Source organism: Papio anubis, chromosome 18 (genome assembly GCF_008728515.1).
Source record: "Papio anubis isolate 15944 chromosome 18, Panubis1.0, whole genome shotgun sequence".
NCBI classification, from domain to species: Eukaryota; Metazoa; Chordata; class Mammalia; order Primates; family Cercopithecidae; genus Papio; species Papio anubis.
The window spans coordinates 58,600,099-58,627,861 of record NC_044993.1 but is presented as its reverse complement, the minus strand read 5'-3'; the positions used below and the strand labels follow the sequence as shown (position 1 = coordinate 58,627,861).

The 27,763-nt window shown below is 46.1% G+C and overlaps 1 protein-coding gene across 6 annotated transcripts in view; it reads right to left on the bottom strand.

Moving 5' to 3' along the window:
* Positions 1 to 27,763, bottom strand: part of MYH11 (myosin heavy chain 11) — a 156,167-nt gene that overhangs the window by 54,445 nt on the left and 73,959 nt on the right. For all 6 annotated transcript variants that reach the window (XM_021931782.2, XM_017953215.3, XM_021931783.2 and 3 more), the window contains 8 exons: positions 27,058 to 27,150; positions 23,140 to 23,203; positions 20,256 to 20,354; positions 15,807 to 15,950; positions 7,192 to 7,287; positions 3,912 to 4,030; positions 2,597 to 2,749; positions 727 to 900 (listed from right to left, as the gene is read on the bottom strand). In XM_021931782.2, the coding sequence (XP_021787474.1) occupies positions 727 to 900; positions 2,597 to 2,749; positions 3,912 to 4,030; positions 7,192 to 7,287; positions 15,807 to 15,950; positions 20,256 to 20,354; positions 23,140 to 23,203; positions 27,058 to 27,150 (942 nt within the window). The remainder of the gene's footprint in view (positions 1 to 726; positions 901 to 2,596; positions 2,750 to 3,911; positions 4,031 to 7,191; positions 7,288 to 15,806; positions 15,951 to 20,255; positions 20,355 to 23,139; positions 23,204 to 27,057; positions 27,151 to 27,763) is intronic.

The window sequence follows — 27,763 nt, the reverse complement described above, 5'->3', positions numbered from 1 at the left end:
TTTTTTTTTTTTGGAGACAGGGTCTCACTCTGTCATCCAGGCTGGAATGCAGTGGTGCAGTCTCGGCTCACGGCAACCTCTGCCTCCAGGGCTCAAGCAATCCTCCCACCTCAGCCTCCCAAATAGCTGGGACCACAGGCATGCACCACCAGGCCCAGCTAATTAGTAGAAACCCTGTCTCTACTAAAAATACAAAAGTTCGCTGGGCGTGGTGGTGCATGCCTGTAGTCTCAGCTACTTGGTAGGCTGAGGCAGGAGAATCACTTGAGCCGAGGAGGTGGAGATTGTGCGACTGCACTCCAGCCTGGGCAACAGAGTCAGACCATGTCATAGAGAAGAAAGAAAGAAAGGAAGAAAGGAAGGAAGGAAGGAAGGAAGGAAGGAAGGAAGGAAGGAAGGAAAGGAAAGAAAGAAGGAAGGAAAGAAAAAGAAAGAAAGGGCAGAGAAGGAAAGGGAAGGGAAAGAGGGTAGGGAAGAAAAAAAAAAGGAAAAAGAGGATGAAAGGAAGGCAGAAATTAAAGAAAATATCTTTGCTATGAAAATGTGGGTTAATGGACATTGTCACAATTCACAAGGATTCGGCTTACAGCCTTTCAGGACGTGGTGATGGATTGGGTGGGGGGAATGCTATGCGCATGGGGAGGGTGTGAGGTCCACGTCAGCTCCACAGAGGCCACACACATGTGCAAGGTGTGACGGAGCCCTGCACACCCACGTGCCCCTCACCGGTCGCTCGATGAGCTCAATGCAGGGCTGTAGGTCCAGCCCAAAGTCGATGAAGTTCCACTCGATGCCCTCGCGCTGGTACTCCTCCTGCTCCAGGATGAACATGGTGTGGTTGAAGAGCTGCTGCAGCTTCTCGTTGGTGTAGTTGATGCACAGCTGCTCGAAGGAGTTCACCTGAGCACATGGCATGGGGGCGGGGCGTGAGGATCTTGGTATGAAGTCAGAAGACAAGGAACCCCACAGAAGCTCCACCTGACAGCGCCCCCATGGCTTGCCCACATCCTGTTCTGCCATCCCAGCACCCAGACGGGGCTGAGACCCCAAAACATGCTGCCTAGAGTCCACCAGGGCTGGCGAAGTTGACATCACATGGCCCTCACACACCTTAAAGATGCTTATCTTCTCCATCTGCACAACCATCTATGGATGGACAAACCTCATAAGGCATGCTACCGCACGTACAGTGTGGAAACATTGTACAGATTTGAGAACAGAGGCGCAGAGAGAAAGTGACTCTGTAGTACACCTCTTTCAGGATATCTATCAATCTATCAATATATCTATCAATATTGATAGCTAGATAGATATCAATATTGATAGATATCTATCAATATCTATCAGCCAAACCTCCTTGCTGGGTGCGTTGGCTGATGATTGTAATCCCAGCACTTAGGGAGGCCAAGGCAGGAGAATCACTTGAGGTCAAGAGTTTGTGACCAGCCTGGCAAACATAGCGAAAACTCTCTCTACTAAAAATACAGAAATTGGCCAGGCACGAAGGCTCATGCCTGTAATCCCAGCACTTTGGGAGACCAAGGCCAATGGATCACTTGAGGTCAGGAGTTCGAGACTAGCCTGGCCAACAGGGCGAAACTCCGTCTCTACTAAAAAACAAAAAAGTAGCCGGGCATGTTGGCACTAATCCCAGCTACTCGAGAGGCTGAGGCAGGAGACTCACTTGAACCTGGGAGGCGGAGGTTGCAGTGAGCCAGGACTGCACTACTGCACTCTGGCCTGGGCGACAGAGCGAGACTCCATCTCAAAAAAAAAAAAAAGAATTAGCTGGGCATAGTGGCATGCGCCTGTAGTTCCAGCTACTCAGGAGGCTGAGACAGGAGAATTGCTTGAACCCAGGAGATGGAGACTGCAGTGAGATGAAATTGTGACACAGCATTCCAGTCTGGGCAACAAAGCAAGACTCCGTCTCAAAAAACAAAACAAGACAAAAAAAACCCTTTCCGTTTCTCTGAGAACTTTCCTCGAGCCCATGGGTGTGGGATCCATTATCCATGTTTCTACTACATGAGGTAATTGCAAGCTCCTGCAAACAATTCTTGGCTTGGAGGTGACCATGTAGCCAATTCAGGTGAGTAAGACTCAGACTTAATTCCAAGATTTTGGTTGGAACTGTTAGAAAAAAGATTTTTTTTTTTTTTTTGCCAGGATTACTGAGAGGCAGTCTGGAGCTTTGGCAGCCATCTTGCCACCATGAGGGGAGAGCCTGCTTGAGAATGGAGTCAAAATGGAGGAAGGCAGAGAAAAAGAGAGAGAAAGACGGTGGAAGATCAGACTCTGCCTACAGGATCGAGCTGCATGTCTGGCCTTCTCAGTTCCAGACACCAATGCATTTCCTGTTGGATTTCTGTCTCTTATACCCTCAAGGATCCACCCTTAACTAGACAGCCTTCTACCAATGCATTTCCTGTTGGATTTCTGTCTCTTATACCCTCAAGGATCCACCTTTAACTAGACAGCCTCCTACCCTACTGTAGCCATGTACATGACTTTCTCCAAAATCATGATTCCTCCAAGAAAAATCCCCATCTCAGAGAACCAAGACCACGGCTGTTACGATTCCACCAAGCTGTACCTCAAAGATCTCAAATCCAGCTATATCCAGGATCCCCAGGAAGGAAGCCCCTTGCCGATGGGTCTTGTCCAGGGCTTTGTTCACGCGGGTGAGTATCCAGCGGAAAAGGCGTTCATATGTTGCCTTGGCCAAAGCCTCTACAGCAAAGTCAGCCTGCAGAGGGGAACCAGGGGAACCTGGTTATTCTCATTGGGCTCCATTTTCACATAAGCCAGGCTGGTGGTGAAGATTTTTATTCTTGGCCAGGCACAGTGGCTCACACTATAATCCCAGCACTTTGGGAAGCCGAGGCCAGTGGATCACTTGAGGTCAGGAGTTCAAGACCAGCCTGGCCAACATGGCAAAAACCCGTCTCTACTAAAAATACAAAAATTAGCCAGGCATGGTGGTGCATGCCTGTACTCCCAGCTGCTTGGGAGACTGAGGCAGGAGAATTATTTGAATCTGGGAGGCAGAGGCTACAGTGAGCTGAGATCACACCACTGCATCCCACCCTGGGTGACAGAGCAAGACTCTGGCTCAAAAACAAAAAACAAAAAACAAAAACAAACAAAAAAAACCTGACATGGGACTTTGAATATTCTATGAGGGATAAAGAGACCAGGCGCGGTGGCTCATGCCTATAATCCCAGCACTTTGGGAGGCCAAGACGGGCGGATCATGAGGTCAGGAGATCGAGACCATCCTGGCTAACATGGTGAAACCCTGTCTCTACTAAAATAAAAAAAAAAAAATTAGCCAGGCATGGTGGTGGGCACCTGTAGTCCCAGCTATTCGGGAGGCTGAGGCAGGAGAATGGCGTGAACCTGGGAGGCAGAACTTGCAGTGAGCCGAGATTGCGCCACTGCACTCCAGCCTGGGCGACAGAGCGAGACTCCGTCTCAAAAAAAAAAAAAACAAAAAAAACAATGAGGGATAAAGAGATAGATGGGTGGATGGATGGACAAATGAATGAATGAATGAGTGAATGAATGAATGAATGGAATGACAGGTGGATGGGTGATGGATGGCTGGACAGACGGACAGATGGCTGGGTCATGGATGGATGAATGGACAGATGGTGAATGAGGGATGGATGGACAGATGATGGGTGAACAGATAGATGGGCAGATGAGTGGATTGATGGATGGATGGATGAACAGACAGATGAATGAGCAGATAGAAAGATGGATGGATGGGACAGATGCAGAGGCAGACCATGGGTGAATGGATTAATGAATAGATGAATAAGTAAACGGGGGGTAGATGGATGAACGGATGGAGGGGTGGGTGCATGGATGGGTAAGTGATAAGTAAATGGCAGGTACATCATTACCTGTTCTTTTGTCTGAGCTTTCTGTACCACATCTCGCCCAACCTTGATACGAGGAGTGAGGATGGATCTAGTGAAATCCGTCACATTGATTCCCATGAGGTGGCAAACTTTCTGAGCAGCTGGATGGAGAAAAGAAACATCTTGAGTGCATCACAAAAGAAATAGCTTGGCAAGAAGGCACATCACATGGGCTATTTGTGATCTGTGAATACACTGGGTTCTCTTGGGGAAATGGGACCCACTGACCGGGAATATAGTCCTAAAGGCTGCTGTCATTAGTGGTCACACTCCCCAGTATTTTGCTGAGAGGCAATGATTTGGGGGGGGTGCTGAAGTATGCCCCAGTTGGGGGTTCAGGGTCAGGTAGTTCTAGTTTCAAGTCCCTGTCCCTTCACACTTCCAAGTCATGTGACTTTGGAAAAGCTCTTTACTCTCCCGGAGTCTTGCTTTTCTAAGCTTTAAAAAGGGTCAGCTCTTCAGTACCTTGTTGGTACCCAGGACTAAATAAGGTAAAATATGTAAAGTCCCTGAGAGACAGAGGGAGGGAGGGGGGTGGGGGGAGAGAGAGAGAGAAAGAGAGAGAGATATATATTTATTTATTTATTTATTATTTTGGAGATGGAGTCTTGCTATGTCACCCAGACCGGAGTGCAGTGCTGCGATCTCAGCTCACTACAACCTCTGCCTCCCAGGTTCAAGTAATTCTCCTGCCTCAGCCTCCCAAGTAGCTGGGATTATAGGTGCCTGCCACCACACCCAGCTAATTTCTTTTGTATTTTAGTAGAGATGGAGTTTTACCGTGTTGCCCAGGCTGGTCTTGAAGTCCTGAACTCAGGCAATCCACCCACCTCGGCCTCCCCACGTGCTGGGATTACTGGCCCCTGAGATTTATTTAATACTTAGTAAGTATTAAATAGTTACTAATAGTAACATTTATTGAATAGTTACTATTCAATAAATATTTGTTTCGCCCTTCCAGGATATGTGTTACAGCATTGTTTGCAATAGGAAAATGCTAGAATCAACCTAAATGCTTTTTTTTTTTTTTTTTTTGAGATGCAGTCTTCCTCTGTCGCCAGGCTGGAACACAGTGCTGTGACCACTAGTTGGTCCCTTAACGTGAAAATAGCATTACATGCTGCTTTGCATGTGCAAGGCAGAGTAAATACAGTGATTTTAGGATTTTTTTCCCCCATCTCTTGGCAAGAGTGCTTTTTCATTTCTCTTTCCCTGAGGTCTTCCCTTGGCATCTGGATTCCGTTAATTTGCCAGATTTAGGGACTCTAACACATAACAAACACCTGAGAATGAAACTGCCACTGCAAAATTATAACTGAGACACTGAACAGGATCGGACCTAACTGACTCCATCTTGCTTCTAACCTCCAAGCTCCACTGAATGATTCCTGGATGTAAGCTGAACTAACTTTGGGATGAACTTAGTTTATAGTTTGTTTATTTATTTATTTATTGAGACAGGGTCTCATTACGTCATCCAGGCTGGAGCATACTGGCACAATCTTGGTTCACTGCAATCTCCACCTCCTGGGTTCAAGTAATTATCCTGCCTCAGCCTCCTGAGTAGCTGGGATTACAGGTGCCCACTACCACACCCAGCTAATTTTTATATTTTTAGTAGAGATGAGTTTTCACCATGTTGGCCAGGCTGGTCTTGAACTCCTAACTTCAAGTGATCCACCTGCCTCGGCCTCCCAAATTACTAGGATTACAGGCATGAGCCACCACGCCCGGCCTCTTAGTTTATAGTTTAAAACACAAGAACCCTTTCCCAAAACAAACCCCCTTCTTTCCTGGGGACTAGACTGCCTTTGTAGGAATAACATATTAGCCTAAAGATTAGAAATTATGGTTTAGGAGTTCTGTAACTGGAGGCTACAAGAGTCTGACCCTCCCTAAATTGCTCCCGGGGATAACATCACTAATGTAAAATCTAACATCAGTGCTTGAGATATTTTGCAGACCCTGGCACCAGGTGGATCAGCTGACACCACCCAGATCGAGAAACTGGCTCATCTGATCTGATGGCCTCTGTCCAGGAACTGACTCAGGGCAAGAGGACAGCTTCAACGCCCTGTGATTTCATCTCTGACCCAACCAATCAGCACCCCCAACTCACTGGCCTCCCCCTAACCACATTATGCTTAAAAACTCTGATCCCTGAATGCTCAAGAAGACTGATTTGAGTAATAATAAAACTCTGCTCTCCCATGCAGCCCGTTCTGCGTGAATTACTCTTTCTCTATCTCCATTCCCCTGTCTTGATTAATTGGCTCTGTCTAGGCAGTGGGCAAGGGAAACCCAGTAAGCGGTTGCAAAATGTTTGATCAAGGTGGGCTCTAGGGAGTGCGAAAAAGCAACACAATATACAGCCTGGGCCGGGAAATAAGAAACCTAAGTTTTGCTCTTAGCCACCAACAAGCATGGTGGTAGCCATGCCAGCTTCTCAAAACACAAAATACTATTTATTTGTGGGTAGGTTTATCAGATTTAGGGGGAAAATTACAGGATGCTCAGTTAAACCTGAATTTCAGATAAACAAGAATACTTTTTTGGTATAATCATGGTCCAAATGTTACAACGGACATACTTAAAATTTAAAAAAAGGTTTGTTGTTTACCTAAAATTGAAACGTATCTGGACATCCTGTATTTTATCCAGTACCCCTAATTCTCAGGGCAATTGAGGTCTGTCTCCCCAGGAAGACCACAGATACTGTAAGAAGAGCTATTCTTGTGTCATTTCCTGCTGTATCCCAGTGGTATATTGCAGGGGCTTGAGAAATATTTCTTTAACAAAACAATTAAGTGGAGTATTTTAGAGTAGATGGTCCCTCAGGATCTTGTCTGGTCACTATTAGGGGCGGGATGTGGTGACTCTTGCCTGTAATCCCAGCATTTTGGGAGGCCAAGGTGGGAGGATCACTTGGGCTCAGGAGTTCAAGATCAGCCTGGACAACACAGTGAGACCTCGTCTCTATTAAAACTTGTAAAATTTTGTATTTTAAAAAAAGAACAAATAAATAAAACTATTAGGTTTTTTTTTTTTTTTTTAATCTCTGCACTCTGATTCAAAAACTTTCCACATAGGGTCTTGAGCAGCGAAAAGTGTGCAAAAAGAAAAATGAGTGATAAGAACCTAGTCCAACTGTTGTTAAAATCCCAGATACTTTCACCTTGAAAAACAACCAATGGTTAAATGTTACCCTCCCCACCCCCCACAACCCCAAAGTCATTGGTTATTGGTAAAAGGTGGCAAGTACCTGTGTTATCTGGCATGGACGCCTGGTCTGTGTTTCTTTCCTTCTTGAAGACAATATTTCCAAGCTGTAGGACTGATGATACCACCTTCAATATGGCTGAGGTGGAGAGAGAAGAGCAGAGCAGACACAAAGGTCAATGCCAAGGTACCCTGGAGTTTTGGAGCCTAAAGCCACTGGGGACCCAGAGCCGGCCTACATCTTTCCTCCAAAGAAACTAAATTCTGAGCTCAATATTTTCATATGGTTGCTTAAAACCTTGCATTACAATGGAATACTACACAGCAGGGACTGGCAAATTATAGCCCATGGACCAAATCTAGCCCACTGTTTACTTAAATAAAGTATTATTGGAACACAGCTATACTCATTCATTTACATACTGTTTATAACTATTTGCATGCTACAATGGCAGAGTTAAAGAGTTGCAACAGAGATCGTCTGGCCTATAAAGGCTAAAGAATTTACTATCTGACCCTTTACAGAAAATGCACTAGGAACCCCTGCCACAGAACAGTGAGAATGAATGAGTTACAACTACCAAAAAACAAAACTGATGTATTGGGGCCAGCATAGTGACTCATGCCTGCGACCACAGCACTTTGGGAGGCTGAGGTGGGAGAATTGTTTGAGGCCAGGAGTTTGAGACAGAGAGATCTGTCTCTAAAACAAAAATATCCCTGACATATCCCGTCTCTAAAACAAAAACACCCCTGACATATCTTCCAGACACAAACACTGAACAAAAGAGGACAGATGGAAACAAGAACGTACTGCCTAAGTCCACATATTGACAGTCCGTCCAAGAAGAGGCAAAACTAATCGATGTTGTTAGATGTCAGGATATTGATTATCCTTAATTGAGGGAAGCTCTGAGAAGGTGCATGTGGGAGCTTCTGTGGGGCTGGTGACATTCTCTTATTTAAAATGGATTCTAGTTACACAGACATGTTCGGTTTATGATAATTCTTTGCACTGCACGCTATGGCATACACAATTTTCTACATGTAAATCTATATCGGTGAAAGGCTTTTTGAAATAAAAACCTTGTACTTCTTACATACTCTGCTGGGTGTACAAGATGCCCATGTTGGGAGGAAGAAAATATACATTTGTTTTTACTAGTTGTCCAGGTGTCTCCAAACAAAAACGCTGTGTTCCCAAGATACTTGGAACCTCTCTGACTCTACACTTAGCACATGTTACTGTTAAAATAGTTTCTATGTCTGAAATCCCCACAAGACCATGAGTTTCTGGAGAATGGGGGGCCTGCCCTTATCATCTTTGAATTTCCAAAGCCTAGTCCAGGGTCCTGATACACATGGTAGGGAGGGAGAGAGATGGATGGATGGTAGGTGGAAGGTGGATGGATGGATGAATTAATGAATGAATAAATGGATAGAGGATGGGTTCATGGATGAATGGATGGATGAATGGATGGGTAGGTAGATGAATGGGTGAATGATGGATGGATGAGTAGAGGATAGATGGATGAATACAGGATGGATTGATGGATGAATAATGCATGGATAGAGGATAGATGGATGATGGATGGATGGATAACTGGATGGATAGAGGATGGATGGATAGATGGAATGGACAGAGAATGGATGGATGGATGATGGATAGATGGATAGAGAATTGATGGATGATGGATGATGGATGGAGGAATGGATAGAGGATTGATGGATGGATGATAGATGGATGGATGAATGGATGGATGGACGGATGACAGATGGATGACGGATGGATGGTAGATGGATGGATGAATAGATGGATGGATAGATGGGTGGATGGAGAATGGATGATGATTAATGCACATTCTTGGCTTAGCTTAACTCAGGTACAAATCACCCAGAGTTCTGGCTTCAAATCAGTCACTGTGTTCCAGGAACAAAGCCTAGAGATCCCAGACTTCTCTGGTTCCTCAGGCCAAACCAGACATCACAAGGCCCATAACAACAGCTATTCTCACACCATGGAGTCCTTGGCCCAGCTCAGCAAAAGGACCCAGCTGCTGACCGCCCACCCATTTGCTCCCACTCACTAAGGCAGAAAGCCTTCCACCCAAAGTGAATGAAGCTGCTGTTGACAGGACTTGGAGAGACACTTCCTTTTAACCATGACATCTATGAAAGAGGCTTTGTAAACTAGGAAGAGTTGTACTCACAGTTTTAAAAGTGTAAGTTTAAAGTAAAGATTGCTGAAACGCCTGCACAGCCCAGGCGAGCCAGCCAACTCAGGGTTTGTTTCTCAATCTTGTCACTGCAGAAATTCGGGGCCAGATAATTCTCTATTGCGGGGAGCTGTCCTGGGCGTCATGGGAAGTTTAGTAGCATCCCTGATCTTGAACCACTAGATGTCAGTGGTGGTTACCCCACCAGAGTTGTGACAACCACAGATGTCGTCAGACACTACTAAATGTCCCCTGGGAGGCAAACTCATCTCTGGAGAGAACCACCGGTCTACATGAACAAAGCCAACTAAGGAGGACTGTGGGGACCCAAGGAGGCCACAAACCCACCTGAAGGGGCCAGCAGCTACTCCGTCATAGCCCAGTATTGCTAGAACTTCTGATTTTTCCAGATCATGGAAAGCCAGAGTTTTTATGTGAAGTCTACCCATGGTTTTTTTCTTTTTTTTTCTTTTGAGACAGTCTTGCTCTGTCACCCAGGTTGGAGTGCATTGGTGCAATCTCGGCTCAGTGCAACCTCCGCACTTCCCGGCTTCAGGGGAATTCTCCTGCCTCAGCCTCCAGAGTAGCTGGGATGACAGGCATGTGCCAGCACACCCGGCTAATTTTTCTATTTTTAGTAGAGATGGGGTTTCACCATGTTGGCCAGACTGATCTCAAACTCCTGACTTCAAGTGATCCATGTGCCTTGGCCTCCCATAGTGCTGGGATTATAGGCCACAGTGCCCGGCCTACCCATATTTAAACTTTAGGAACCAATTTTTAAAAGTTTTGAAGGTCATAGAGGCCGATCTCTCCTGTGGGTTCAGGAACCAATGGTTTGCACTTTATGGTATAGTTAATGTAATTCCAGAAATGACAAAAGAACGCCACCACTTCCAGGCCATAAGAGATGAACCTTGGGGGCAGAGTTAGCAGACAGCAAAGAAGTAAACCAGTGGAGAGACACAACACAGCAAGGACGGTGACGGCTGGCAGCATCCTGGTGCACTGGTGAAAGCACACATTCTGCAGTTATACAGTCCTGAGTTCAAATCCCAGCTTCACTTCTTATAAATCTCATCATCTTTGAATTTCCAAAGCCTAGTTCAGAGTCCAGATACACATACGGAGGGAGGGAGATGGATGGATGGCAGATGGGGGGCGGGTGGACGAATGAATGAATTAATGTATGGAGGATGAGTTCATGGATGAATGGATGGGTGGGTAGATGGATGGATGAATGGATGGATGGGTGATGGATGGATGAGTCGAGGATGGATGGATGAATAGAGGATGGATGGATGGATGAATCATGAATGGATAGAGGATAGAGACTCTACATGCATCTCAATAAGTCCCATGAGCCTCGGTTTCCCTATCTGCAAAACGGAGATGGTAACAGTAGAATCTACTTCATGAAGTTTAGGTCCTGTAAGATGCTGAGCCAGGGCCTGGTCCAGTAGGCCAGTAGGTGGTAAAGAGCGGAAGCCACCTATATTAGGTTGAATGTTGGTCCTTCTAAAATATGTCCACCTGGAACTTGTGAATATGGCCTAATTTGGGGAGGGGGTAACACTTATTTTTTTTTCCTTTTTGTGGGGAATGGGGTCTCACTATATTACCCAGGCAGGTCTCGAATTCCTGGGCTCAAGCTCTCCTCCCGCCTCTGCCTCCCTGAGAGCTGGGAATACAGGCGTGAGCCACCGCGTCCAATCTGAATGTGGCCTAATTTGGAAAAAGAGGTCTTTGCAGATGGAATCAAGTAAAAGATCTCAAGATGAGGTCATCTCGGATTAACCTGGTGGGCCCTACATTTAATGTCAAGTGTCCTTATGATAGACAGAAGAGAAGATCCATAAAGTAGAATGCCACATGAAGGAGGAGGCAGAGACTGGAGTGAGACAAGCCAAGGAAAAGCCAGGAACAGCCCGAGCCACCAGAAGCCAGGGCAGAGGCAAGAAACAGATCTCCCTCAGGGCCTCCAGAAGGAAAACATCTTATCTCTTTAAAAAAAATTTTTTTTTATTTTAAATTTTTAGTAGACAAGGGGTCTTGCTATATTGCCCAGACTGGTCTTGAACTCCTGGCCTCAAATGATCCTCTCACCTCAGCCTCCCAAAGTGCTGGGATTACAGGCATGAGCCATTATGCCCGGCTCCTGCCGACACCTTGATTTCAGAACCCTGGCCTCCAGAACTGGGAGAGAATAAATTCCTGTTGTTTTAAGACATCAAGTTTGTGCTCATTTTATACAGTGGCCTTACACCTCTCTTCTTGCTGAGGAATAGGAAACAGGGCTTTCCAACACCAGACATGTGTACCACCAGGGGTACACAGGATGGACGATTTAGGTGATTTTATTTTTCATCTTAAAAATTAGGTGTTTTTTCTAATATGTTAGAAACAGTTTAACCAGGCCAGGCATGGTGGCTCATGGCTGTAATCCCAAGGATTTGGGAGGCTGAGGCAGGGGGATTGCTTGAGACTAGGAGTTCAAGACCAGCCTGGACAACATAGCTGGTCTATGTTCCTGACTCTACAAAAAATTAAAAAATTAGCCAGGCATGGGCTGGGCATGGTGGCTCACACCTGTAATCCCAGCACTTTGGGAGGCTGAGGTGGGCAGATCACAAGGTCAGGAGATTGATACCATCCTGGTTAACACGGTGAAACCCCGTCTCTACTAAAAATACAAAAACAAAATTAGCCGGGCGTGGTGGTGGGCACCTGCAGTCCCAGCTACTTGAAGGCTGCGGCGGGAGAATGGCATGAACCTGGGAGGTGGAGCTTACAGTGAGCCAAGATTGAGCCACTGCACTCCAGCCTGGGCGACAGAGTGAGACTCCATCTCAAAAAAAAAAAAAAAAATTAGCCAGGCATGGTGGCTCATGAGGATATCTTGAGCCCAGGAGTTCAAGGCTGTAGAACCCAATGTGGTGGGGAAAATCCTGGTCTCCCCTCGTCACTTGGAGCCTCGAGAAGCTCCAGCCTGGAGCCTGACCCACCCACTTCTCCACAGGCCCCTTAATGGAGGGTTTGGAAGTAGCTCTTGGTTTATAAATGGGGTTGGTGTACATTTGGGACTAAGGTGGTTCCCATGAGAGTTGGTTATTTGCATGCCATCATCTGAATGCTTGCTCTGTGTACCATCTGCTCCATTATTTGCTTAACCATTTTCTTTAAATTTACCTCCTTCTCTCTCCTTACATTTATTTTAATAGAAAACTTTCTCTATCTTAAGTGAAAAATAATCTTCACTTGCCATAAATAGATGGCATTTATAAATATAACTACAAGGAAAACAGTATTACCAAATTCTAGCTAGATTCTTTGGCCTGCTGAAGGTGCTGGGCCTGGGGTCTGGTCTCTGTGGTTAAAGGGGAAATTGGCAAGTGCCAATGTACACTGAGAACACCGGGGGCTGGGCATGATGGCTCACGCCTGTAATCCCAGCACTTTAGGAGGCCAAGGCGGGCTGATTGAGCCCAGGAGTTCAAGACTAGAGAATACTGGATAACATGGTGAAGCCTTGTCTCTACTCACCCCTCCAAAAACGAAACCCAACCAAACCAAAAAAAACCCAGGTCAGGCACGGTGGCTGATGCCTGCAATCCCAGCACTTTGGGAGGCCAAGACGAGTGGATCATCTGAGGTCAGGAGTTTAAAACCAGCCTGGCCAACATGATGAGACCCAGTCTCCAATAAAAATACACAAAAAATTAGTGGGGCATGGTGGTGGGCGCCTGTAATCCCAGCTACTCAGAAGGCTGAGCCAGGAGAATTGCCTGAACTCAGGAGGAAGAGGTTGCAGTGAGCTGAGTTCGTGCCACTGCACTCCAGCCTGGGTGACGATAGTGAGCCTCCATCTCAAACAAAACAAAACAAAAACCCTAAAATCAAAAATTAGCCAGGCATGGTAGCACATGCCTGTAGTCTCCATGACTTGAGAGGCTGAGGTGGGAGGACTGCTTGAGCCTGCAAGGCAGAGGGTGCAGGGAGCTGAGATTGAGCCACTGTACTCCAGCCTAGGTGACAGAGTGGCGTTATCTCAGATCACTGCAGCTTTGACCTCCTGGGCTCAAGTGATCTTCCTGCCTCAGTCCCCCAAGCAGCTGGGACTACAGATGTGCACCACCACACCCGGTTAATTTTTTGTATTATTTGTAGAGAAGGAGTCTTGCCATGTTGCCCAGGTTGGTCTCGAACTCGACCTCAAGTTATCTGCCTGCCTTGGCCTCTCAAAGTGCTGGAATTACAGGCGTGAGCCACCATGCCCAACAAAACACAATTTATTTATTATTATTATTATTTGAGATGGAGTATTGCTCAGTCGCCCAGGCTGGAGCGCGGTGGTATGATCTCGGCTCACTGCAAGCTCTGCCTCCCGGGTTCATGCCATTCTCCTGCCTCAGCCTCCTGAGTAGCTGGGACTACAGGCGCCCGCCACTATGCACGGCTAGTTTTTTTGTATTTTCAGTAGAGATGGGGTTTCGCCGTGTTAGCCAGGATGGTCTCGATCTCCTGACCTCGTGATCCGCCTGTCTCGGCCTCCCAAAGTGCTGGGATTACAGGCGTGAGCCACCGCGCCTGGCCCCAAAACACAATTTAAATGATCTCATTGTTTTCTTTCACAAGAATAGACAATAATTTAATAAACTGTATATCAATCAACCTATTTTAGTTTGTTCCAGTTTTTTTTTCTGTTTTCTTTATTTTTTTGTAGAGACAGAGTCTCACTATGTTGTCCAGGCTGGTCTCGAACTCCTGGGCTCAAGCAATCCTCCTGCCTCAGTGTCTCAAAATGCTGGGATTACAGGCATGAGCCACTGTGCCCAGCCTGTTCCAGCTTTTTATTATTTAAATAAAACTATACTGAACAGTCTAGTACATTAAGAAAAAAGGATTTAGTAAATGTCTGGCACACAGCAAATACTTAACCATTGTTCATTGTTATTTAAAAGCAAGATCAGAAGCAAAACTGACCCATCCTAAATAAAATGAATCATTCTTGGAGAGCCTATGTCATTCAGACAAGGAAGCTATCAGCACTAGATTCTGATGTGGGACCCTGGCCGAGACCCACACACACCACCCATTTGTCAACTGACCCATCGAGTCTTATTTTTCTAGACCCCAAGTTATCTTCGGAGGAGCTGCCCCTCCCCAAATGTAGCATTTCAGCAACCTCAGTGCTATTCTGGGGCTCCAAACGGGCGTAGGCGTGGGAAGGAGGGGAAACTTTCCACAATTCTGTCCTGGTATTCCCAAAAGAGATTAACCTTGAACACTGAGGCACATCTAACCCAGAAGGAAAAGTGTTTCTGAAAACACAGTGTCCTGAACAAGTATTTCTTTCTGAGCTGTCCTGTTCTCAAGACCCAGTATGTTTCTTGGCCTTTGGTTGGGTGATTTTGATCAATATCAATCGATCACCAGAGCAACCCCTCCAGGAAGAGCCTGAGTAAAACCACTGCCTCGATCACTCCCCCTCCCACATGTTCCTGATGAAGCCAACATCTCTATCTTCAGCTCCAAGAATCCATTCTTAGGGACCATAATGAAACCACCCTGTGCTTTCCACAACCCTGCCTATGTTGCATAGCTCAGGAATGTGCATATCAACCAGTCAGAGTCAATGACACTCCGTTCAGGAAGTTAAGCCGGGAATCTACTCTGTTCTTTAGACATAAACTCAAATAATTTAAGGGCTGGAACCCAGCCATGTCGCTGTCAACAAACTGCATCCTATAGGGAGACAATGTAGTCAAGAGAGAGATAGAAGACAAATTAGGTTCTAGAAAAATCTTTTGAGCAACTAGATCTCACTATACCTGAAGCTTGAATTCCTGAACTTTTTTTTTTTTTTTTTTTTTTTTTGAGATGGAGTCTAGCTCCATCTTCCAAGCTGGAGTGGAGTGGCATGATTTTGGGTCACTGCAACCTCTGCCTTCTGGGTTCAAGCAATCCTCCCACCTCAGCCTCCCGAGTAGCTAGGACTACAAGTGTGCACCACCATCCCTGGCTAACTTTTTTGTATTTTTAGTAGAGACAGGGTTTCACCATATTGACCAGGTTGGTCTCGAACTCCTGACCTAAAGTGATCTGCCCACCTTGGCCTCCCAAAGCGCTGAGTTTACAGGCCTGAGCCACTGCGCCCAACCTCTCTGAACTTTTCAACATTGTGAGTTAGTCACTTTCCCTTTGGTTTAAGCCAGCTTGGGTTACTTGCAACTAAAAGAGTCCTAGTTATACAGCCACTTTTCCACAACACAAAACACAAACAAACCACCTAGAATGAAATTCATTTTCCTCCTTTTTTTCTTTTTTAATGGAAAGTGGGGAATTCAGAGAGCAGAAATCTGTCCTGACCAGAGAAGAATTCTTAACAGGTTCTACTGGTACCCAGGCAGGCTACCCTCCAGATTCAAGGTGTGAGGCTTACATAGCTGCTCCTCCTCGCTGAAACCCATGATCGCCATGGCCTCCAAGGTTTCCTGGAACATCTCATCATCCTGGGCTGCTGGGATGGGCACAAAGCCATTGGAGAGGAAGGTGTAGTTGTTGAAGCCCTCCAAAAGCAAGTCACCTAGAAGGAGAGGAAGAGGGCTCAGGGTCAACAAGATACACTTCTAATTTCAACATGAGATGGAGATCTGGTCAAGGGTCTGGGCCATCATAATTCCTTTCCCTTTCTCAAGGCTTGGACCGTTTAAAACCCTCATGCATCGTCATGTAGACAACCATACCAACCACTGCCAGCCTTGCACAGTGGTGCAGGTTGTGCACTGCTCCAGTGACTGCAGCTGATATCCAGCCTTGGTTCTGCTTGCTAAGCCAGAATCCCTGGCACGAAGTTGCATCTACCTGGAGGAAGGGATGCCCTTACCTCAATTGTCCAGAGGCACCCTGCCTTCAGAGACAAAACTGTCAGAAGAGTTAGATTGACCTTTACTCATTTTTTTTTTTTTTTTGAGACGGAGTCTTACTCTGTCATCCAGGCTGGAGTGCAGTGGTGTGATCTCAGTTCACTGCAACCTCCTCCTCCCAGATTCAAGTGATTCTCCTGCCTCAACCTCCCAAGTAGCTGGGATTACAGGCGCCCGCCACCATGCCTGGCTAATTTTTTTGTTTTTAGTAGAGATGGGGTTTCACCATGTTGACCACACTAGTCTTGAATTCCTGACCTCAGGTGATCCACCCATCTCGACCTCTCAAAGTTCTGGGATTACAGACGTGAGCCACCACACCTGGCCTTATTCATCTATTTATAAAATTTTTATCAAATTCAAACAAGCACATGAGTTTTAAAAATCAACTACTACTAAAGGTTTATAATGAAAAATAGCATTCGCCAGTCACATCCCTTCTCCAACTCCTACCTTACTCCATAATACCTGCTTTTTAGCTCTTTTAGCTGCTTTTTTTCTGGCGGTTATCACTCTCTCTCTGTAGAATAGGCTTGCTATATATACTAACCTATTATAATGTATATACCATTATGTATTATATATAATAGGCCAAGGGTTCCCCAACCCACAGGCCATAGACCAGTATTGGTCCATGTTAGGAACTGGGCCACGCAGCAGGAGGTGAACAGCAGGTGAGCGAATGAAGCGTCATCCGTATTTACAGCCGCTGCCCATCGCTTGCATCACTGCCTGAGCTCGGTTTCCCATCAGATCAGCGGCAGCATTAGATTCTCATAGGAGCGCAAACCCTATCGAGAACCGTGCCTGTGTGCTCCTTATAAGACTCTAATGCCTGATAATCTGTCACTGTCCCCCATCACCCCTCGATGAGACCTCAGGAAAACAAGCTCCCAATGATTCTATGTTATGGCGAGTAGTATAATTATTTCATTACATATTACAATGTAATAATAAAGTGCACAGTAAATGTAATATACTTGAATCATCCCGAAACCATCCCTGCCACCCCGCCCACCCAATCTGTGGAAAAATTTTCTTCCAGGAAACCAGTCCTCAGTGCCAAAATAGGCGATTTTGGCCTATTGGAAGACCAGAGGTAAAGCACAGTCACTGTAATAGGCAATTTCTGGATATGTCAAGTTTAGATAATATCTAGTGACTTCCTGCTATGGCAGGCAAACATGTAGCTTTCTTATACTACCTTTCCTTTCTCCCAGCTTTTTTTTTTTTTTTTTTTGAGAGGGAGTTTCACTCTTGTTGCCCAGGCTGGAGTGCAGTGGTGCGATCTTGGCTCACTGCAACCTCTGCCTCCCGGGTTTAAGCAATTCTCCTGCCTCTCGAGTAGCTGGGATTTATAGGCACCCACCAACACACCTAGCTAATTTGTTGTATTTTTAGTAGAGATGGGATTTCACCATGTTGGCTAGGCTAGTCTCAAACTCCTGACATCAGGTGATCCACCCGCCTCAGCTTCCCAAAGTGCTGGAATTACAGGTGTGAGCCACCGTGCCCAGCCACCTCCAGCTATTTTTAGTTGAATTAATACATAAGGCTTATATCATGGATTGGCAAATCCGGTCCCCTGTTGTTTGTGTAAATAAAGTTTTATTGCAACACAGCCGCTCTGATGTCCTTGTTTATTTCTCACGGCTGCTTTCTCACTAGGCAACAGAGCTAGTAGTTGCAACAGAGGCCATCTGGTCCTTAAAGTCTAAAACGTTTACTACTGATCCTTTAGTGAAAACAGTTTGCCAACTCCCTGTTTATATTATGACATTAATTAGATATTCTCTGTAAAACTGTATCCTATGATTACATTTCCTTTGTTGTTGTTTGGCTTCTCCCCGACCCTCAGCTTTATAATTGCCTTTCTTTCTCCTGTACCATTTGCTTTTATTATACCCTCCAATACCTCAAGGATCCTCTTCCAGATCAATCTTTAATTAGGTTGGATTTGGTTATACTTTTGGAAAGACGTCAGCAAGATATTTTTCTTTTAAAATAAAGGTCTTTTATGGGTCAAGTCACTTGGAAGCTGCTTGATAAAGTCGAGGTTAAATTGACCCAAGACACCAGTTAACTCAAACTTTTGGATTAACTTGAAATGCCTGATTCAAGTCACGAGGACTGAGGTCTTTGCCAAGACTTCATTATCCCGAGTTTGGATGCTTTTAGGAATATTTGGTTCTGTCTACAAGCCCAACATCTTTCCAGTTCTATCATCTAGAACACAAAGGGCCCCCGGGAATTTAGTTGTGAGTCCTATACTTGCCCATTTCTGGAAGACCAGAGGCAAAGCACAAAACTGGAACCCAAGTTACCAGACAACCAAACTCTTTTCTTTGGTGCCAAATAAAAGGAAGAGGAATGTCAATATTTTTCCCTGGCCCATTCCACAGGGTCCTGCACTGTAACTGCTAATGTACCATGTTTGCTGGTATATAACATACATTCAGCATGCCCCCTTTACCAAAAAGTGCTCCACCTCATATCCTATGTTCCAGAAAGCCAGCCATTAAGGAAACTTATTTTTATTTTTTTGAGACAGAGTCTGACTCTGTCACCCAGGCTGGAGTGCAGTGTTGCAATCTCAGCTCACTGCAAGCTCCACCTTCTAGGTTCAAGCGACTCTCCTGCCTCAGCCTCCCGAGTAGCTGGGATTACAGGCGCCAGTCACCACACCTGCCTAATTTTTGTATTTTTGGGGAGACAGGGTTTCACTATCTTGGCCAAGCTGGTCTCAAACTCCTGACCTTAGGTAATCCGCCTGCCTCTGCCTCCCAAAGTGTGGGATTACAGGCATGAACCACTGCGCCCCACCCTGGAAATTTAAATAATGGAAAATGCCACCCCCGTAGCTGAGCTCTGCAATACACTCCGACACAGCGAAGTTCTGAGCTCACACAGATCCTTTTGGTAACTGTCTTAACCAAAATAACTACACTCGGGCCACAAAAGAGATGGGAAGCAAAGTCTGTATTATTCCCATAAAATTTCAGACTTAAAACTTATTACTAATATGTAGACTCTACTACGGACAGGTAGTGACTGATCCACTCCTTTTTTAAGCTATGTGATTTGTATATATTTTTAGGAGTTAGTAAACAACTGCATGTCCAGAACTGAACTCGTAACTTCCTACTGGAGTCTGGTGTACAGTGTATTGTATTTACATAAAAAACATTTTTCCCTACAATAGAGGTCGGCAAACTTCTGCACACTGCCTGTTTTTGTAAATAAAGTTTTATTGTAACACAGTGACGCATCTGCACTCACTGGTTTGCGTGTTGCCTGCATACTTCGGTTATGTGTTGCCTGCACTCATTGGTTTATGTGTTGCCTGCATACTTCGGTTTATGTGTTGCCTGTGCTCATTGGTTTATGTGTTGCCTGTGGCTGCTTTTGCATTACAATGGTAGAGTTGAATAGCTGTGACAGAAGCTGTGTGGCCTGTAAAGCCTAAAGATTTATTATCTGGCCTTTTACAGAAAAAGTTTTGACCCCTGTTCTACAAAGTCACGGCAAAACATGTATAATGAAAAGTGTTTAGCCCCGCTGGCCCTGTAAATTCCTTATAAAACCAGAATGCATCTTTTATACTTGCAGGTTTTATAAATTGGCAAGTAAAGCAAATGTCTTTCTCCCTTTCCTTGAAGGCACAGATTGTGTCTAGTTGGACTTGATGCTCTCTGATCTAATTAGACATGAGTCTTAATGATCTAATGTCTAATTGGAGTTGATGGCTACTATGTCACATAGTAGGCGGTCAGTAAATGAGAATGACTGAACAAAAGCCACACTCACTCACTGGGAGGAGATGAAGAACTGCTCATCTGTCACTCACAGACATGGTCCTTTCTGGCAGGATCTGAGACTGTTTTAATAGCCAATCCCTTAACCTTGGATTCTGATGAAAGGGAAGGCTCAAGCCTTCCAATCACACGTCATTGCTAGTCACTTACTTTTCATCTTCTCCTTGGCTCCAGCAATCATGTAGTAAAAGATGTGGAATGTCCTCTCGTCTCTGGCTTGGCGAATTGCCCGTGATTTTTCCAGCAGATCTGGTTTGGAGGGAGTTAGGGATTCTGGGGATACTGCGGGTGTTCTTCTGGTCTTCCACATCTATCTCTGTCATACCCAATTCACACGGGATGACTTTCCAGTTCTGCCCCACGGATCAGTAATGTCTAACTTTGACCATCGCCCCTGTGGACAAATGGAACCACTGGGTGCTGCCAGCAGACCTCAGATGCATAAAGAAGGGAGGGGAATAGAGTGAAAAGACAAAGCATAGAAAGACCCCAGGAAGATGGTAATGAGATGTTCCCCTAACAGCCATCACCAGCAAATCTTCTTTAAAGTGAGCTGTCTTCAGACATTACAGAATGCAAATAATGACACCCTCTATGATTTATGATTCATTCCTATGTGAAATGATTGATATAAATTGTCTCACTGAAGCCTCACCAAGTATGCTAGGAAGTAAGTGCAACTATTATTGGTGTTTTCATGAAGGAGAAACTGAGGTTCAGAGAAGGGAGGTCCTTTCTCAAGATCATACAGCTAGCAAGTAGCAAAGCTGTCTTCCATGCCCTCTGTTCCAAGAGTGGGGTCTCATGGGACGGAGGGGAGAGAGACTGTAAACACGCTATACTAATTAATTTCAGGAGAGCTGCTCCGCCATGGAGGGTGGCAGGAGGGACAGCAGAGGGGAGGGCAGGTGAGGGTGGCATGGAGATCCCAGGGTCTGGGGTGATGGAAGAGGACAACTAGGAGGCTGGGCTACTGTACTGGGTGGATTTCCACAGCAGTAAGTGTGATGCTGCGGGATGATGGGGCTGGATGAGCAGACCTTGTCTTCTTCAAGTCCTAAACCCAGCTAGCAGTGCCTGGGCTACCACAGCCCATGTCCTAGCTGGAAAGCAGTGATTCTCAGACTTTCTCATGGTGCGTCAAAACTCCTAGAGGGCTTATTCAAACCCAGCTTGCTGGGCTCCACCCTCCAACATGTGATTCAGCAGACCTGGGGCAGGGCCTAAGGTGTGCATTTCATATATATATATATGTGTGTATGTGTGTGTGTGTGTATACGTATGTATACACACACATGTGTATACACGTATTGTACACAATATATACACATGTATACACACACACAGGAACACACACACATATATGTTTGAGCCAGAGTCTTGCTCTGTCACCCAGGCTGGAGTGCAGTGGTACAATCTTGTCTCACTGCAACCTCTGCCTCCCAGCTTCAAGCAATTCTCCTGCCTCAGCCTCCTGAGTAGCTGGGACTACAGGTGCATGCCACCACGCCTGGCTAATTTTGTATTTTTAGTAGAGACAGGGTTTCACCGTATTGGCCAGGCTGGTCTCGAACTCCTGACCTCAAGTGATCTGCCCGCCTCGGCCTCCCAAAGTGCTGGGATTACAGGCTTGAGCCACCGTGCCCGGCTGAGATGTGTGTTTCTAAAGAGCTCCCAAGTGATGCTGATGCTGCTGGTTTGGGAAACATACTTTCAGAACCACTGATCTAAAAGGAAGGCTGAGGCCTGAAGGACAGCGCTATGCCTGGGGCTCGCTCTAAACACAGGAAATGAACTGCTGAGAGGTGTGTGCAAGGCTGCAGGACAAGAGGGCCCTGGCTCTGGACTTGACCGAAGCCTGGCAGCCCTCCCAGCTGCAGGACAGGAATCCTGGCTGGTTTGGGCAGATTAAAGTAGAAACATACCAAACATTAACAGTAACACAATAGCCACCACCTATGAGATGCTCACTTTGGGCCCCGTTGCGTACCAAGGGCTGTGCATACTATTATGCATATTATTTCATTTAATCACTGCACCAGCTCCACAAAGTAGGTGTGATCACCCCCATTTTACTGAGGCAAAACTGAGAGAGCTTCAGTGGTTTTCCCAAATCCCCGCAGCTTAGACAAGTACAGTGGAGAGGAGGCCACTCCACAACCCACCCCCTTATCCAGGGCATATAACGTGGACAAATGGGACCACGAGGTGCTGCCAGCAGACCTCAGGGGCAGAAAGATGCCAAGTCATCCCCCAGGCCCTATTCATTGCCAAGCACGTGGTCCGCAGGAAGCTGTGAACACAACACACCCTTGAGCCCAAGGGCCGCCTGCAAAGCTCCTGAGGCTGATCAATCACTAAACTCTAGACCTGGTTGTTCCCCCACGTCCAGATATTTCTAACTTGGCTCCACTTCACCACTCAGATTCATGAAAGAATACTCGTTATACTCGTCATACTCGTTCCTTGCGACATCAGCGTTCTTCTGGGTAAACTCTGTTTTCATTAATTTCCTACCTAAGAAGTGGAGCCCATCACAGACCAAGTCTCTAAAAGGATAACAGGTCGAGAATTTGGCCTCGGACGGTGGCTGAGTAAGAATGAAGTGAAGATCATACAAGAGACACTACGTAGGCAGCCCTTACTCTGCACCTTGCATGGTGCCTAGAGCTTTATATCAGTTCACTCACTCTATTCTCACATTTCTATGAGGCAGGTACCATTCGTTATCATCCCCGTTTTGCTGATGAGGCACAGACAGGTGGAGTAACCAGCCCAAGGTCAGTCAGCTAAGGGACAGGTCATTCGAGCATCACATGCAGGCTAGGCTGCTTCTTTGGGGTTCAAACCAGGGGTCTGGTCCACACATGTATAACCACTGCACCACAATGCCTGCTGTTAAGGGGAGATTTGTTCTGGAAGAAACCTAAGAGGCTGGAAAGACAGGGGTGGCTCCTGGACTCTCCCAGCCTCTGGGCTGGAGGTTGGTAGGGGGCAGGGGTGCCCATTTGGCCCAGGCTCCGGGAAAGGATACAGGTTTCAATGTTGGCTCCCACGATGTAACCTGTGACGTCGAAGTTGATGCGGATGAATTTGCCCTGCCAACAGGAAAACACAGTTCAGGCTTTGCTGCCCAACTTCAGCCTTTAACCCCATGCTGTGGGCAAGCAGGAGGGAGATGTTACAGAGGATGGAGGGGGTGGGGGGCATTCTTGCGAACACTCAGAACCCCCACGGGTCAACTCATCAGGCAGAACCAACATCTGCTGAGCTGAGACCACCCCAGGCCTGAGAGCAACAGAACGTGTAAAACATGTTCACAGATCAATATCATTTGGCTCTTGCAATGACCATAGTCCATCATGGCTATCCCCATTTTTTTTTTTTTTTTTTTTGAGATGGAGTCTCGCTCTGTTGCCCAGGCTGGAGGGCAGTGGCGCGATCTCAGCTCAATGCAAGCTCTGCCTCCAGGTTCATGCCATTCTACTGCCTCAGCCTCCCGAGTAGCTGGAACCACAGGTGTGCACCACCACACCTGGCTATTTTTGTATTTTTAGTAGAGACAGGGTTTCACCGCATTACCCAGGATGGTCTTGATCTTCTGACCTCGTGATCCGCCCAACTCGGCCTCCCAAAGTGCTGGGATTACAGGCGTGAGCCACCGCGCCCAGCCGGATATCCCCATTTTTAAAAAAATTATTTATTTATTGGAGACAAGGTCTTGCTCTGTCACCCAGGCTGGAGTGCAGGGGTGAAATCATAGCTCACTGTAACCTTAAACTCCTGGGCTCAAGCAATCCCCTTTTCCCCATGACGTCAGCCTCCCAAGTAGCTAGGACTACAGGCATGCACCACCATACCCAACTAATTTTAAAAAAATTTTTGTACAGATAGGATCTCACTGTGTTGCCCAGGTTGGTCTCAGATTCCTGCACTCAAGCGATCCTCCCATCTCAGCCTCCCAAAGTGCTGGGATTACAGGAGTAAACTACCACACCCAGCCCACTATCCCCGTTGTAAAGCTGGGAAAACTAAGACTAAGAGAGATCAAGTGACTGTCCAACATGACATTGCTCCTGAGAGGTAGAGCCCTAAGCAGAAGGAAGGTTTTTCCATATTCAGGGGCTGGAAAGGACTCCCTCCCCAAACCCCACCTTGCTTCAGAACAAGCTGCACCCATATCATCCAACTATGGATGAAACCTTCTCTGTGGGACAGGTGAGTAGCATTGGCCACAATGCCCAAGCAGGCCCTGTGTAGGATGTCCTTTAGGCAGGAATGGGTCATGTCCCTGGCCCTAGAGGCTCAACAAGTATCTCCAAAGATGGCCCTATCTACCTGCCTCAGCTAAGCCATGAAACCAAGGACGGAATCCAATCCTCCATCTGTTGGCATCAACCCTTTTCCTGTTTCCTCAATAGGCGAGACAGGATTTCATCCATTTCCTTCGCCATGACATAATGTGGTGGGAAGTGTTGGCGTGTGTGGACACGATCCCCTAGGCTTGCTCAGTCCTTGACAAAACCTTTAAACTTTCCTCATCGGGAAACATGCGGTAGAGTGACTTGGGATGACCATATCCCAAATGGAGCCAGGGAGAGCTGGCTGGTCACAGGCAAGGCCCAGGCGCCTTTCTTCACTCTCCTTCTCAAGATGGCAGGGACACCAGTGAGTGGAGGATGTCTTTAGGGATTTGTCTTGTACTTATACTTCCATTTATGACGGGGCTAGAAACATTGCACTGAATTGCAACACGCAAACACAGTGCTTCTCAGTGGAAGCGGCACATCTGCTATGGAGATTTTGGAAATCAGTGGAAGAGATTATTTGGCTTGTCACATGATGGCGGGGGCCACTGTTGTTAGTGAACAGTGGGGCCAAGGATATTCTGGGAGTCCTGCAATGACCAGGAGAGTTTCTGACGCCAATCCTTGTCTATATCCCTTATGACTCTTGCAATGTCTCACCTGACACTCACGGAGGTAAAAATCTGTTTGTAATTAGCTAGACTTAGAACCTAACCTTTACGCCTTTAGATTTTTATGCTTTTTTCTTTTTTTTGAGACGGAGTCTCACTCTGTCACCCAGGTTGGAGTGCAGTGGTGTGACTTTGGCTCGCTGCAACCTCCATCTCCTCAGGTTCAAGTGATTCTCCCACCTCAGCCTCCCAAGTAGCTGGGAATACAGGGGTGTGTCACCACGCCTAGCTAAGTTTTGCATTTTTAATAGAAACAGGGTTTCACCATGTTGGCCAGGCTGGTCTCAAACTCCTGACCTCAGGTGATCTTCCCACCTCAGCCTCCCAAAGTGCTGGGTTTACAGGTGTGAGCCACTCTGTGCCCAGCCTAGATTTTTATGCTTTTAAATAAAAGCATTAAAAAGTGTTTAAAATGTTATTGTAATATAAGAATATCCCATCTGTGTGACTCTAGAGAAGATTGTTTTTTGGTTCAGTGCTTCACTGAGAGTCAGTTGCCATTCTGGAAAATCCCATCCCAACATCATCAGTGCTTGAACTTGACCCTTTTCCTTGTATTTGTAGCTGTCGCAGTGGATAGACCTAAGTGTCTGTCTCTTACTGTGTCTTCTGTTGCTGTGGCCTGGCCCAAGCATTGACATGCTGAAATGCACTTTATTCTATTTATTTATTTATTTATTTTTGTAGAGATGGGGTTTCTCCATGTTGCCTAGGCTGGTCTCAAACTCTTGAGCTCAAGTGATCTGCCCATCTCAGTCTCCCAAAGTGCTGGGACTACAGGCATGAGCCACCTCGCTGGGCCTGAAATGCACCTTTTTTAAATGAATTGTCTTATGTTATTTCTTCTTCTCATTACAGTTAGGGTATTATGCTGATGTGTATTCATCTAATCCGTGTAGGAGGTGATACTATCTATGATTCTAATTTTGGGCAAGGAAAGGAGACATCGTGTAATTGTTTGTTACTAAAATGGGCCTTGGGGATCGCAGGGTCAGGGACCACCATGTGAATATGCTCAGTAGAGCAGAACTTTCTGCAAAGTCTTTCATGGGACCCCATCCCAGTGAGCGACAGTTCAGAGACCCCCTACTCCTGGAACGCAGAGGCAATTTTTCTTTCATCTTTTCTTACTAAAATATCTTTCTGACCCTCCTACAGAGAGGCAACAGCTTCTTTTGTACAATGAAACCATTTTTGTCTACATAACGTCAACCACCCACTTTCAGAGTTCCCCTGCCCCTGTTGGGCTCAGGCAAAAACCTTTTGCTTTGGAGCCTGGGGGAGTGTGCGTGGGAAGCTAGTACCCCCTGCCTCACTCACTGTCTGTTCTTCAATTGGAAGAACCAGCTTCATGAAGGCTGGAACCATACCTGAACTATTCATCACAATCCTGTGAGCCTCGCTCAGTGCCTGGTACACAGCAGGCACTTAATAAAAACAGCAAATGAGAAACAAACAAAGAGGATGGTGGTACATGTAAAAGTGCCTACCAGAATAATTGCACAGAGTAGGTACTTACTAAATATTTCTTGGAGAAGGTGTGTGCCTGGTACATAGTTGGCACTCAATTCATGTTTTGCTACATAAAATGGTATTGGATGTAAGGATCTAGCACATAGCACGTGCTCAATAAATAATTTTTAAAATTTTAATCATAGAGATGGGGGGTCTCACTTTGTTGCCTAGGCTGGTCTAGAACCCCTAGGCTCAAGTGATCCTCCCATCTCAGCCTCCCGAAGTGCTGGGATTACAGGTGTGAGCCACCACACCTGACCAGTGTTTGTTGAGTGAACAGTAAATGAATGAACGAATGAATGAGAGTGTGAGAGGCAGGAGCCCTTGCAAGATTGTAAGGTACAGCCCATCTCTCCAGGGTCAGATGCCCCTCCCACCTCCGCACACAAACACTCTGCAGCCCAGGCAGGAAATGACAACAAACCTTTTCTGGAAAACCCGCGTGGCTTTGCTACTTACGAATCGTGAGGAGTTGTCGTTCTTGACTGTTTTGGCGTTGCCGAAAGCCTCCAGAATCGGGTTTGCTTGTAGAAGCTGCTTTTCCAGCTCTCCCTAAAATTCATTCACATCTAGTTATTGGAGAAAGCAACCTAGGTCCTGACAGTTCTACCTTGGATGGATGTTGTCACAAAACTCTGCCCTTAACCCACAGGTTCTCTCCTATCTCCTACCTCCTCTTAGACCCCGATGCTAATGTCCAGATTTACAGGAGGATTTCAGAAGGAAAGAAGCAACTGTCTGGGCTCTCTTACAGCTAGGACATCTACTCCTTAGGAAGGTCACTTTTTTCCAAGACTAGGGCCTGCTCATCTCTACAACATCACTGCCACTCAAAGCCACTGCCTTGTACAATGCCGGTGATGTCATTTACATCATGATGAATGGTGCCCCACAGAGTTGTGCAGTGCACCACCTGCCCCACTGTACATGGCAGTCGTGCTGCTGTCCATGTTTAACAAGCAGTCTTCAAGTTAAACTACTACAATCCTCCTTCTGATTATTTTAGTGCAATTTTTTTAAGCTGCAATTTTTCCTTTCTCAGGACTGGTTTTCTGAAGTCTCCTACAGAAGACAAGTAAGGAATGCACAAAACCCACCAGGAATCCTCTTAGCAGACTGCAGAATAAAGCTTCAAAGCAGATTGCCTGAGCTCCATTCATCGGGT